General features: G+C 47.2%; 1 protein-coding gene across 1 annotated transcript; it reads left to right on the forward strand.

The window, feature by feature from the left end:
- Positions 1-31: 31 nt before the first annotated feature.
- ZC4H2 (zinc finger C4H2-type containing) lies at positions 32-11,476 on the forward strand. The gene is made up of 5 exons (XM_083372363.1): positions 32-384; positions 4,229-4,400; positions 6,128-6,300; positions 7,375-7,537; positions 9,346-11,476. The coding sequence occupies exons 1-5, from the start codon at positions 332-334 to the stop codon at positions 9,457-9,459; spliced, it is 675 nt and encodes a 224-aa protein (XP_083228489.1). The 5' UTR covers positions 32-331; the 3' UTR covers positions 9,460-11,476.
- The last annotated feature ends 329 nt before the right edge of the window (positions 11,477-11,805 follow it).

Raw genomic sequence — 11,805 nt, forward strand, 5'->3', positions numbered from 1 at the left:
CCAGCTCGATTCTGATTCAGCTGCCAAAAAAAAAAGAAAAGGAATAGTTGCCGGAAGACAGCTGGCAGGAGCCGCGCGCTTTGCATGGCGGGAAATGTAGTCCCGACTGCCCGCGGGAGCCTGGCCGGCTACAGCGGCTGGAACTGCAAGTCCCGAGAGGTTTTGCTCTCCGCAGCTGCCGTCCGCGCCCAGGAGCCCCGCGCGGGCAGTGCATCGGGGGTCTATTGTCTTGGCATCTCCCTCCGTCCACCCTTTTTGCCCCCGCCGGGCTTTTTGCATCTTCCGCGCGGCTGGGGGGGGGGGGCAAGGCTGGCATTGTGAGCGCCGCAGCATGGCTGATGAGCAGGAGATCATGTGCAAACTGGAAAGCATCAAAGAGATCAGGTAAGCGGGGTGGGGGGGAGTGCAGAGAGGGTCAACGGAAGGATGCATCGCTTGGCCCCTTTCCTTTGGGGCCATTTTCGCGGGGAGGAGGCTGGGTGGGTGGGTGGGGGGTTATGCAAGAGAAAGGACCCCCCCCCCGGATTGGGGAGGGGGAAGATTCTCCCATCCAGCCAAGGATCTCTTCTTCCTCCATTCCCAGGAATACACCTGGATTTCCCATGCCCAGCGTTCCTTATTATTATTATTATTGTTGTTGTTATTATTATTATTATTATTATTATTATTATTATTGTTGTTGTTGTTGTTGTTGTTATTGTTGTTATTTATTTTATTTATTTATTTTTAATTCCATTTATATCCCGCCCTTCTCCGAAGACTCAGGGCGGCTTACAAACGTAGCAGTAGCCTTCATTCTATGTCTATGCCTGCTTATTAAGGGCTTTCACACACACACCCCAAGCGGCATTATTACAAAGTCAGCTTAATTGCCCCCAACAATCTGGGTCCTCATTTTACCTACCTCGGAAGGATGGAAGGCTGAGTCAACCTTGTGCCTGGTGGGACTCGAACCTGCGCTAATTGCAGGCAGCTGGGGTTACTTAAGGAGGCATTAGCCCACTGCTCCACCAAGGCTCTTTATCATTATTATTGTTATTGTTGTTGTTGTTGTTATTATTATTATTATTATTATTATTATTATTATTATTATTATTATTATTATTGCACAAAACACACTCGGTTGCAAAATTCTCGTTTCTTGGAAGAATCCGGGTTTGGGGGAGCGGGGTGGGGGGTGAGGGGAAAGGACTGGCAACCCATCGAGTGAGCTGCCCCGGCTGGGTTTCCTACGACCATAGGGGCTGGAAGGGACCTTGAAGATCTTGCAGAGACACGGAGCTAACAGGGTGCCGGTTAAGCGAGGGGTCTGGGCCCCAGAGGTGCTTCCTTTCCTAACTGGACTTCCTTGTTTGGCTTGAAGACGTTTGGCTTCTCATCCCAGAAGCTTCTTCAACTCTTGACTAGAGAGAGGGTGGGGAGTGGAAGGATTTGTGCTGCTTGCAGACAAAGCTGGCCATTTGCGCCCTTTCAGAGAGCCCTTGAGGCCATTGGGAGGTTGACCTGTGTCCTCAGCGTCACCTGAGTGGTGCAAAAAATAAAACCCTCAAGGGCACAGATAAAACCTAGAAAGAGTGCTAAGAACCAGATGACTGCAAGGAGTATAAATCCTTCCATTCTCCACCATTCGGTCAGAACGGAAGAAGCTTCTCGGATGAGAAGCAAAAGGTCTTCAAAGCAAAACAAGAAAACCCAGTTGCCTTTGGAAAGAGAGCAACTTTGGGACAACCAGGACTTGGATGACTGAGAATCTCCATAGACGGGGGGGGGGGGACAGTGTTTGTGAACGGAGCAGGGAAGGTACAGAGCTTAAGACCCCCGGCAAAGAGCTGCTGGGGAAACCAGTCAGGGAACACATGCGCTCCAAAATTGTGGAAGAACACAGCAGAATTGTGGAAGGAGACTTCAGGTCATTTGAGGCTTGACAAGGAAGTGCTATGGCTTATGGCTACAATGGAGCCCCAAATTTCTGTTGCTAAGTGAGGCATTTGTTAAGTGAGTTTTGCCCCATTTTATGACCTTTCTTGCATAGTGCAGGGATAGGCAACCTTGGCTCGTTTATGACTCGTGGACTTCAACTCCCAGAATTCCTGAGCCAGCATGGCTCAGCACGGAAACTCTCCATTTCTCCTCAGCATGGCTGGCTCAGGAATTCTGGGAGTTGAAGTCCACGAGTCATAAAAGAGCCAAGGTTGCCTACCCCTGCCATAGTGGTTAATTGAATCACGACAGTTGTCAAATTAGTAGCACGGTTATTAAGCGAATCCAGCTTCTCCGTTCGCTTTGCTTGTTGGAAGGCTGCAAAAAGGGATCACATGAGCCCACCCAGGACACTGCAACCATCATAAATACGAGTCAGTTGCCAAGCCTCCAAATTTCGATCACATGACCATGGAGATGCTGCAACAGTCATAAGTGTGAAAAACGGTCATAAGTCTCTTTTTTTAAGTGCCGTTGTAACTTTGATCCTTTGATGAGTTCCATTTGGACCTGTATCTGGGAGGAAATTTGTTGATTTCCTGATGGACAAGATGTGGGTTTACTCAAGAGAAACCCTTACTGTATTCTATTCCAGGTAGTCCTCAACTTACAACGACAATGAAAAAAAGTGACTTATGACCATTTTTCACACTTAACAACCATTACAGCATCCCCATGGTCACGCGATCAGAATTCAGGCACTTGACAACTGACTCACATTTATGATGGTTGCAGTGCCCTAGGATCACATGATCCCCTTTTGTGACCTTCTGACAAGCAAAGTCAAGGGGGAAGCCAGATTCACTTAACGACCGGGTTACTAAGTGAACGGCTGCAGTGATTCACTTAACAACTGTGGCAGAAAAGGTCGTAAAATGGGGCAAAACTCACTTAACCACTGTCTCACTTAGCAGCATAAATTTGGGGCTCGACTGTGTTCGTAAGTCAAGAACTGCCTGTAGTAAGTAGATCAGGAAGCTTTCTGATGCTCTGTAATACAACAGAAAAGTTCTTTTAAATTGAACTTGTTGGGATGCAAAAAGATTTAAGAGATTTTGAGGTGTTTGGATTCTAGTTCGGAATGTTGACTTCCAGACTAAGCTCTGAGGCACCCTTTGGCTTTAATTCTGAATCCACACATCATATTAAGACACACTGTGTGGCAGAATCCGCATATTCCGCCAAATTATAAACCATGTTTCTTCCAATGGCGGTGGAGTTTGCACCACCTGGTAAGCCAAAACCCAAGCAAATTAAATGAATAACTTAATACGATCTGTTTAGTGGGGGTCACACATTGCTCTAAACTAGGGGTGTCAAACTGCCAGCCCGCGGGCCGGATGCATCACGCAGAAGCCACGCTCACCCCATTGCTGGCAATGGCAAAACTGTCCCGACACGTTGCGTGGCATCACGTGGCATCGCGTTTTTGACATGTCTGCTCTAAACCATGGATGGTTTAACCATAGCATAATGGACAAACCTCATTTGTGCTGCTTTTGCACAAAATCTAAGCTGCAAAATGCCAGCAATCGTGAGCTGAACAGAGATGTGGCCAAAACAAGTCAACATGGTTGTCCCAAACGTGTTTTTTCAAGAGGCAACTGGGCTTCCTTGTTTCTCTTTGAATATTTTTCACTTCTCATCCAAGAAGTTTCTTCAGCTCCGACTGGATGGTGAGGAACGGAAGGATTTATCCTCCTTGCAGACGGCTGCTCATTTGCCTTCTTTTATTCTCTTCCATTCCCCACCATCCAGTCAGAGCCGAAGAAGCGTCTTGGATGAGAAGCGAAACGTCTTCAAAGAAAAACCAAGGAAGTCCTGCTGCCTCATGAAAAAGCACCTTTAGGACAACCTGGATGACTGAGAATCTCCATAGACCAGGGGTAGGCAACCTCGGCTCTTTTATGACTCATGGACTTCAACTCCCAGGATTCCTGAGTCAGCTATGCTGACTCAGGAATTCTGGGAGTTGAAGTCCATGAGTCATAAAAGAGCCGAGGTTGCCTACCCCTGCCATAGACAGTCAACATGGTAGGTTGCAAATAAGTAGAGCTTTCGTCCATCATCGCAATGCCCATCTTGACGTCACAACCGCACCGTGCAGAGCCCTTGGTTCGGGAGCTAAATCTTCCCTTTCTCTCTCTCGTGGCCAGACTCTCCTGTCTGCCGTGAGGAAGGATCAAATGCCTCCTGGCAACCCAGCTTCTCTGTCTTCTCCATTTCTCCCCACCTCCCCTTTCCCCAGAAATAAAACACTGCAGATGGAAAAGATCAAAGCTCGCTTGAAGGCAGAATTTGAGGCGCTGGAATCCGAGGAGAGGCACCTGAAGGAATACAAGCAGGAGATGGATCTCTTGCTGCAGGAAAAGATGGCCCACGTGGAGGAACTGAGACTCATCCATGCCGACATCAATGTTGTGAGTGGAGGGACGGAGAGAGATTTATTTTATTTTTATTTTATTTTAATCCCATTTATATCCCGCCCTTCTCCGAAGACTCAGGGCGGCTTACAATTTAAGCACAAACCAATGTGCTTAGCAGTAGCCTTCATTCTATGTATATGCCTGCTTATTAGGGCTTTCGGGCCCCGCCAAGCGGCATTATTACAAAGTCAGCTTATTGCCCCCAACAATCCCCGTTGCAACTTTCTGGCTGCTAATGCAGCCAGGCGGAATCTCAGTTACCTTAATCAATGGGCAAAGGGAGAAAGACTTGAGGATCTAAAGCCTCGTCTTCCAAAATGGTTGCTATTCATTCTTATGCAATGTGTTCCTTGATTTACGACCGCAACTTAGCCCCAAATTTCTGGTGTTAAGCGATGACAGATGTTAAGTGAATTTTGCCCCGTTTTATGACCTTTCTTGCCTCAATGGTTAGGTGAATCACTGCAGTTAGTTAATACATTTAATACTATGCTTTGAGTGCATCTGGCTTCCCCGTTAGCTTTGTTGGTCAGAAGGTCACAAAAGGGGATCACATGACCTCAGGACACTGCAGCCGTCATAAAGATGAACCAGTTACCAAGCGTCTTGAGTTTTGATCAGTGGCGATAGTAATAGCACATTTAAGACTTATATACCGCTTCGCAGTGCTTTGCAGCCCTCTCTAAGCGGTTTACAGAGTCAGCCTGTTGCCCCCAACAATCTGTCTCCTTGTTTTACCCACCTTGGAAGGAGGGAAGGCTGAGTCAACCTTGAGCCGGTCAGGATCGAACTCCTGGCTGTGGGCAGAGTTAGCTTGCAATACTGCATTCTAACCACTAACACCACAGCTCCTTGATCACGTAACCATGGGGATGCTGCAATGGGTGTATGTGTGAAATACAATCATAAATCACTTTTTTTCAGTGCCATTGTAACTTTGAATGGTCACTAAATGAACTGTTGTAAGTTGAGGATTAAGGGACGTGGTGGCTCAGTGGGTTAGGACGCTGAGCTTGTCGATCAGAAGGTCGGCAGTTTGGCGGGTCGAATCCCGAGTGCCGCGTAACAGAGTGAGCGCCTGTTACTCATCCCAGCTTCTGCCAACCTAGCAGTTCGAAAGCACGTAAAAATGCAGGTAGAAAAATAGGGACCACCACGGTGGGAAGGTAACAGCGCTCCGTGCGCCTTTGGCGTCTAGTCATGCTGGCCACATGACCACGGAGATGTCCTCGGACAAGTGCTGGCTCTTTGGCTTTGAAACGGAGATGAGCACCGGCCCCTAGAGTCGGAAACGACTAGCACGCATGTGCGGGGGAACCTTTACCTTTACCTTTACGTTTAAGTTGAGGATTACCTATATTCTCAAGGTGACCCTGCTGTGTTCTCCAGATTTTCCTGCCAATCTACTGAGGCTGGCTGAAAACTCTGGAGGCTGCAGGTTTAATGCACACTAAGCTGGGTGTGTGTGTGTTTTTCAACCACATCCTTCTTTTTCTGTGTTCTGTGCCCAATAAAATACATCCTCTTCCCTGTTTTCCTGCTGTTTCTGGAATATTTTACGTGAGAAGAGAAAGCCTAGCTTTAGAGGGAGGCCACCACGATCACATATGCACACCCCGGCTATTTATTCAGCCTTCAGTGACCCCCAAGTTGGAGAATTGGGACCAGCCATTAAGAGATGAGGGAGAGATCTGGATCTGGATCTCCTGCTTCTCTTCCAGATGGAGAACACAATCAAACAGTCCGAGAATGACCTGAACAAGCTCCTGGAGTCAACACGCCGTCTCCATGAGGAATACAAGCCTCTCAAGGAACACGTGGATGCTCTCCGGATGACCCTGGGCTTGCAGAGGTTGCCCGATTTGTGTGAAGAGGAAGAAAAACTTTCTCTTGAGTAAGTTGAGAAGACCACTGAGCTGAAAGCTGTAAAGTCCACCACTTCTGGGTCCGGGAGAAGAAAGGAGGGGAAAGTGAAGAGGTCCATGGATGCATGAAAGCATATGTTGGGAGTACCGATAAAGGAGAATATTTGTAGCTCAGGGTGGAAATGAGAGGTCTTTGGTGCTGTGTGGGCTTGGTTGTTTCCTTGCAGATGTTTCATTGTCAAAGTAGGTAAAGTCAATGATGGATTGTCTAGCACACTGATGATAGTTTGGTAATGAGACATCTGCAAGAAAACTTCCAAGCTCAGACAGCACCAAGAACCCCAGTTCTCCTCCTCCTCCCCCTCCTCCTCCTCCTCCTCCTCCTCCTCCTCCTCCTCCTCCTCCTCCTCCTCCTCCCAAACCTTATTCTCTTCTTGCAGTGAGGGAATTTGGGTAATGAAAAGTCTGCAAGAAAACAACTAAGTTCAGACAGCACCAAGAACTCCAGTTCTCTTCTCCTCCTCCTCCTCCTCCTCCTCCTCCTCCTCCAACAGTGTTACCTAGTTTGCGTAAGGAAACGTCTGCAAGAAAACAATCAGGCTCAGAGAGCACCAAGGACCCCTCATTTCAATCCTGAGCTACGAATATTCTCCTTTGTTTTAATAATTTAATTTAATTTAATAATTTAATTTGTATACCGCCCTTCTCCCGAAGGACTCAGGGCGGTGAACAGGGCAATACATAATAAAAAAACAGGATACAAAAATTAAAAAGTGATTAAACAACTATGCCCGTAGTAATTGATACATATTAAAAGTTAAAACTAATTATAAAAAAAACCCAACCCCATCCCGTTTTGAGACCAAAACCTGGATCTAGCTGTTCTGGGTGATCCACTTCTGTAACTGTACCCCCCCCCACTCCCCACCCCCCCCATCATTGCACCATATTTCACAGAGGGAGACAGGATGCTCCAGGGAGAAAACTACAATATCCTGGAGATAGCGTATTTCATTTGCTGTAGAAAGTGAAATGAAAGAGCTGGCCCGTTTCTGAAACTCTCAGCCCTGATAGTTGTTTTTTTGGCTTTGTGGTCTGTCTAGTTACTTTGAAAAGCAGAAAGCCGAATGGCAGACGGAGCCACAGGAACCTCCAATCCCAGAATCCTTGGCTGCAGCGGCAGCAGCTGCACAACAGCTGCAGGTGGCCCGGAAACAGGATACAAGGCAGACAGCCACTTTCAGACAACAGCCACCTCCTATGAAGGTAAGGAGGCACAATTTCGGCGGTTAATTTTTTTTTTTTTTGCGTGTAGATCACTGTTTTTCAACCTGGGCCACTTGAGGATGTATGGACTTCAGTTCCCAGAATCCTCTAACCAGCGTGGCTGGCTGGGGAATTCTGGGAGTTGAAGTCCACACTTCTTCGAGTAGCCCAGGTTGAAAAACACAAGTCTAGTCGGTTCAGTTATAAAACTAGACAGACTGTGGGATGTTTCCCTTTTTCCCGCGTGGCCCCAAATCTGAGAGACTGCAACCAGCCATTTCAACCACAGCAACCTTTTATTCACCTCGATCTTCAGGTTCTTAGACTTGATCCCAAATTGTGGAACAAAAATGAGTTTCTCCCCCTTGGATCATGAATGTTTTGTGGGTTGTTTTTTTCCCTGTTCTGTTCTGTTCTGTTCTGTGACTTGGGATTTTTCGTATTTTTACTAACATATCTCTGAATTCTAGAACCGTGATATAGGAAAATTTTTCACAGACGGTTTGTGGGGAGAAGACGTCCAAGAGAAGGGAGGGGAGGGAGCCACATATGATCAAAAGACTGAAGGCATGCCCGTTGCCAGCTTATTTATTTATTTATTTTATTTATTTTAATTCCATTTATATCCCGCCCTTCTCCGAAGACTCAGGGCGGCTTACAAGCTTAGCAGTAGCCTTCATTCTATGTATATGCCTGCTTATTAGGGCTTTCACACACACCCCAAGCGGCATTATTACAAAGTCAGCTTAATTGCCCCCAACAATCTGGGTCCTCATTTTACCTACCTCGGAAGGATGGAAGGCTGAGTCAACCTTGAGCCTGGTGGGACTCGAACCTGCACTAATTGCAGGCAGCTGGTGTTATTTAAGGAGGCATTAGCCCACTGCTCCACCAAGGCTTAGAAACAGCAACTCAGCCCAGGTGGTGAACAGCCTGGGAAGAAATATTTCAGATCGTTCAAAGAAATTCCACTGAACCGCCCTATAAACAGGGCTAGGAAACTTCTATGATTCTGTCTTGACTCAGAGACTATCAGTAAAGAATATATGGTCTGAACCCAAACAGTTATTCTCCTATGCATGGAGGAAACCTCCCCCACACTAGCACTGATGATGTTCCCTAGCTGGGTAACGAAATGTCTGCCACCCATCAACCAGACTCAAGAGAGCACCAAAGACTGCACAGCTAAAGCTCCCTAAGCAACTAGTTCCCTAATTAGGTCATTCTTTAATTAAGTACTAGCCTAACCAAGGAACTGTCAAGGAGAAAATCACACCCGCACCAATATGGGCAGGACAAACTATTGTATATTTTTATTTTTTATTTTATTTTAATTCCATTTATATCCCGCCCTTCTCCGAAGACTCAGGGCGGCTTACAAGCTTAGCAGTAGCCTTCATTCTATGTATATGCCTGCTTATTAGGGCTTTCACACATTTTTCCCCAAGCGGCATTATTACAAAGTCAGCTTAATTGCCCCCAACAATCTGGGTCCTCATTTTACCTACCTCGGAAGGATGGAAGGCTGAGTCAACCTTGAGCCGTCTGGGTCAGTCTTCCCAAGCTGAGCGTCTTTGCCATCCCACTGACTGGCAGGGGGTCTCTAAACTTGGCAACTTTTAAGACTTGTGGACTTCAAGTCCCAGAATTCCTCAGCCAGCTAGCAAGTCTTAAAGTTGCCAACTGTGGAGATACCTGTTCTAGGAATTCTGCTTCCTACAGCCCTGTTGGGGAAGACCAATCCAAGCAAAGTGGGTCACGGTCTCTCCCACCCAGTCCTAACAGATCAACTTTGTTCTTCTTTCCAGGCGTGCCTCTCCTGCCACCAACAGATCCACCGGAACGCTCCCATCTGCCCTCTCTGCAAAGCCAAAAGCCGGTCTCGTAATCCGAAGAAACCCAAGAGGAAGCAAGACGAATGAAAAGACCGCAGAACCGTCTTGCCCAGCCGCCACCCCACCCCGCCCCACCCCAAACCCGGAAGACCTTTTCCTTCTTTCGTGGTAGACCCGTCCGGATGATCCACATTTGTTGGCGTGTGAAACCTGAGTGTGACTTAAGCTTTTGTTCCATTTCACGTGTTAGCACCCTCGTGCCGTCGGTTGAGTGAGTGACGCTGGTTTTCAGCAAATCTGGCAAGGAAGAGGCTGCTTTCGGCGGAGACGTGAAGACGGTGCTCCCTTCGGACGCCGCACCCTCGCAGGGGCTACGCCACCCTGACGGCGAAGGACATTTTGTGCGGAGAACACAACGGGTGGCTTGTCTCCTCTTTAATAGCACGTGCTTCGTTAGCAGATGGACCTGAAGCCCCCTCTTTATTCAACTGATCAAAGGCTCGCTGTTCCCATGACCTGTTTATTTTTTTAATCAGGACAGTATTTTTGTACCAAGACTCTACTTTTCCATTCAGTCGCCAGCGCTCAAGAGTCTTTTCATACAGATGTCAGGATGTGTGATGTTTATTTGGTTTTGTGCTTAGGTATAACTAGAGGGGCGCGATAGCTCAACGGTTAAAGAAGCTGAGCTTATCAGCTGGAAAAGTGACAGCCTGGGTTTGAGACCCAAGCTTCTCACGATGGGGTGAGCTCCTGTTCCTTGCTCCAGCTCCTGCCCATCTGGAAGTTTGAAAGCATGAAAATGCAAGTAGATAAATAGGTACCGCTTCACTAGGAAGGTAACAGCATTCTGTGCACCTCAGCGTATAGTCATGCCGGCCCTATGACCACAAAAGTGTTCTCGGACAACGTTGGCTTCCTCGGCTAAGAAACGGAGATCAGCACCGTCCCCTAGAGTCGGACAGGGGAAACAGAAGAACAGGATTACTGCAGAACTATGGAACACCAACTAAATGTTGGCTGGTTTGCCTCTTTTTTTAGTTCCACGCTTTCAGTTTTACATCAATGACCTGCCTGAAACTTTCTCGGAAATTTATTTAGGTCGATGATATCAATCACACAGCCCAAAGAGCCCACTTCCGTGATACAGATCCTTTCACAAGATCTCCAGAAGGTGGATCACTGCTTAAAAAAATGGTGCCTCCAGCAGGTTCTAGGACAGGGGTAGGCAACCTCGGCTCAGCATGACTCAGGAATTCTGGGAGTTGAAGTCCATGAGTCATAAAAGAGCTGAGGTTGCCTACGCCTGGTCTAGGACAACTCACCACGACAAACTTGCTCCGGGACAAAAGTTACACTAATATCAAAGAAATGTGAAATAGAATAATTGAAGAAAGGATGCCAAAGGAATCACAGAATTGGAAGGGACCTTAAAGGCCTTCTAGTCCAACCCCCATTCAAGCAGGAAACCATATACCATTGCAGACAAATGGTTGTCTAATTTCTTCTTAAAAGCAGAGGTCTTTCATAACCCACCGAGGGACAAAATGAAATGCAAATGACAAAAAATAAAATATTTCATACATTATTTTAAATCATTACGCTGAATTGTCCTGCAGTGAGTTTCCCAGAGTGGCGAGTTGTCCTAGAAAGCTGGTCAGGGTGCCATTTTTTGAAGCAGTCATCCGGCTCCAACAAGCCTCGCAAAAACAGAAGTAGCCACTTCAGCAACAGCTACACGAACTATCAGCCTTCAGTGAAGTTACGGAACCGTATTTTACAATGTAATAACTCCAAAGTCCCTGGACAAATCACTAACTTCCGGCAACACCTGGAAAAAAACAGCTACAAAATTGGGAAAGCCACAAAAATTACCCAACAGACTGGCTGAAACATCCCAGGACGCTGATGTTGACCCCCTACGAATAACAGCTTTGGCTTTGGTGTATTCCACAGCTGAATGCTGTTCCAGTGTGTAGCTTAGCAGCGTCCACACCCAAATGGTTGAGATTTCGACTTTGCCAGACAAGGGGTATCATCCCTGCCACGTTGCATCCCACTCTTATGCGCTGGTTACCAGTTGTTGTTAGTTGCAAAATCGTGTCTGACCGATCGCGACTCCCATGGACAACATTCCTCCAGGCCTTCCTGTCCTCTACCATCTTCTGGAGTCCATTTAAGCTCACGCCTCCTGCTTCAGTGACTCCATCCAGCCACCTCATTCTCTGTCGTCCCCTTCTTCTCTTGCCCTCGATCTTTCCCAGCATTAGGCTCTTCTCCAGTGAGTCCTTCCTTCTCATTAGGTGGCCAAAGTATTTGAGTTTTAGCTTCAGGATCTGGCCTTCTAAAGAGCGGTCAGGGTTGATCTCCTCTAGGACTGACCGGTTTGATCGCCTTGCAGTCCAAGGGACTCACAGGAGTCTTCTCCAGCAC

This window comes from Vipera ursinii, assembly GCF_947247035.1.
Source record: "Vipera ursinii genome assembly, chromosome: 12".
In the NCBI taxonomy this organism is placed as follows: Eukaryota; Metazoa; Chordata; class Lepidosauria; order Squamata; family Viperidae; genus Vipera; species Vipera ursinii.

Bases quoted from the DNA above. Each gene is read 5' to 3' on its own strand.
- ZC4H2 (XM_083372363.1), top strand. From the start codon at position 332: ATGGCTGATGAGCAGGAGATCATGTGCAAACTGGAAAGCATCAAAGAG. The intron at 4,401-6,127 runs GTGAGTGGAGGG...CTTCTCTTCCAG, and splicing joins TCCATGCCGACATCAATGTT to ATGGAGAACACAATCAAACA. The intron at 7,538-9,345 runs GTAAGGAGGCAC...TCTTCTTTCCAG, and splicing joins AACAGCCACCTCCTATGAAG to GCGTGCCTCTCCTGCCACCA.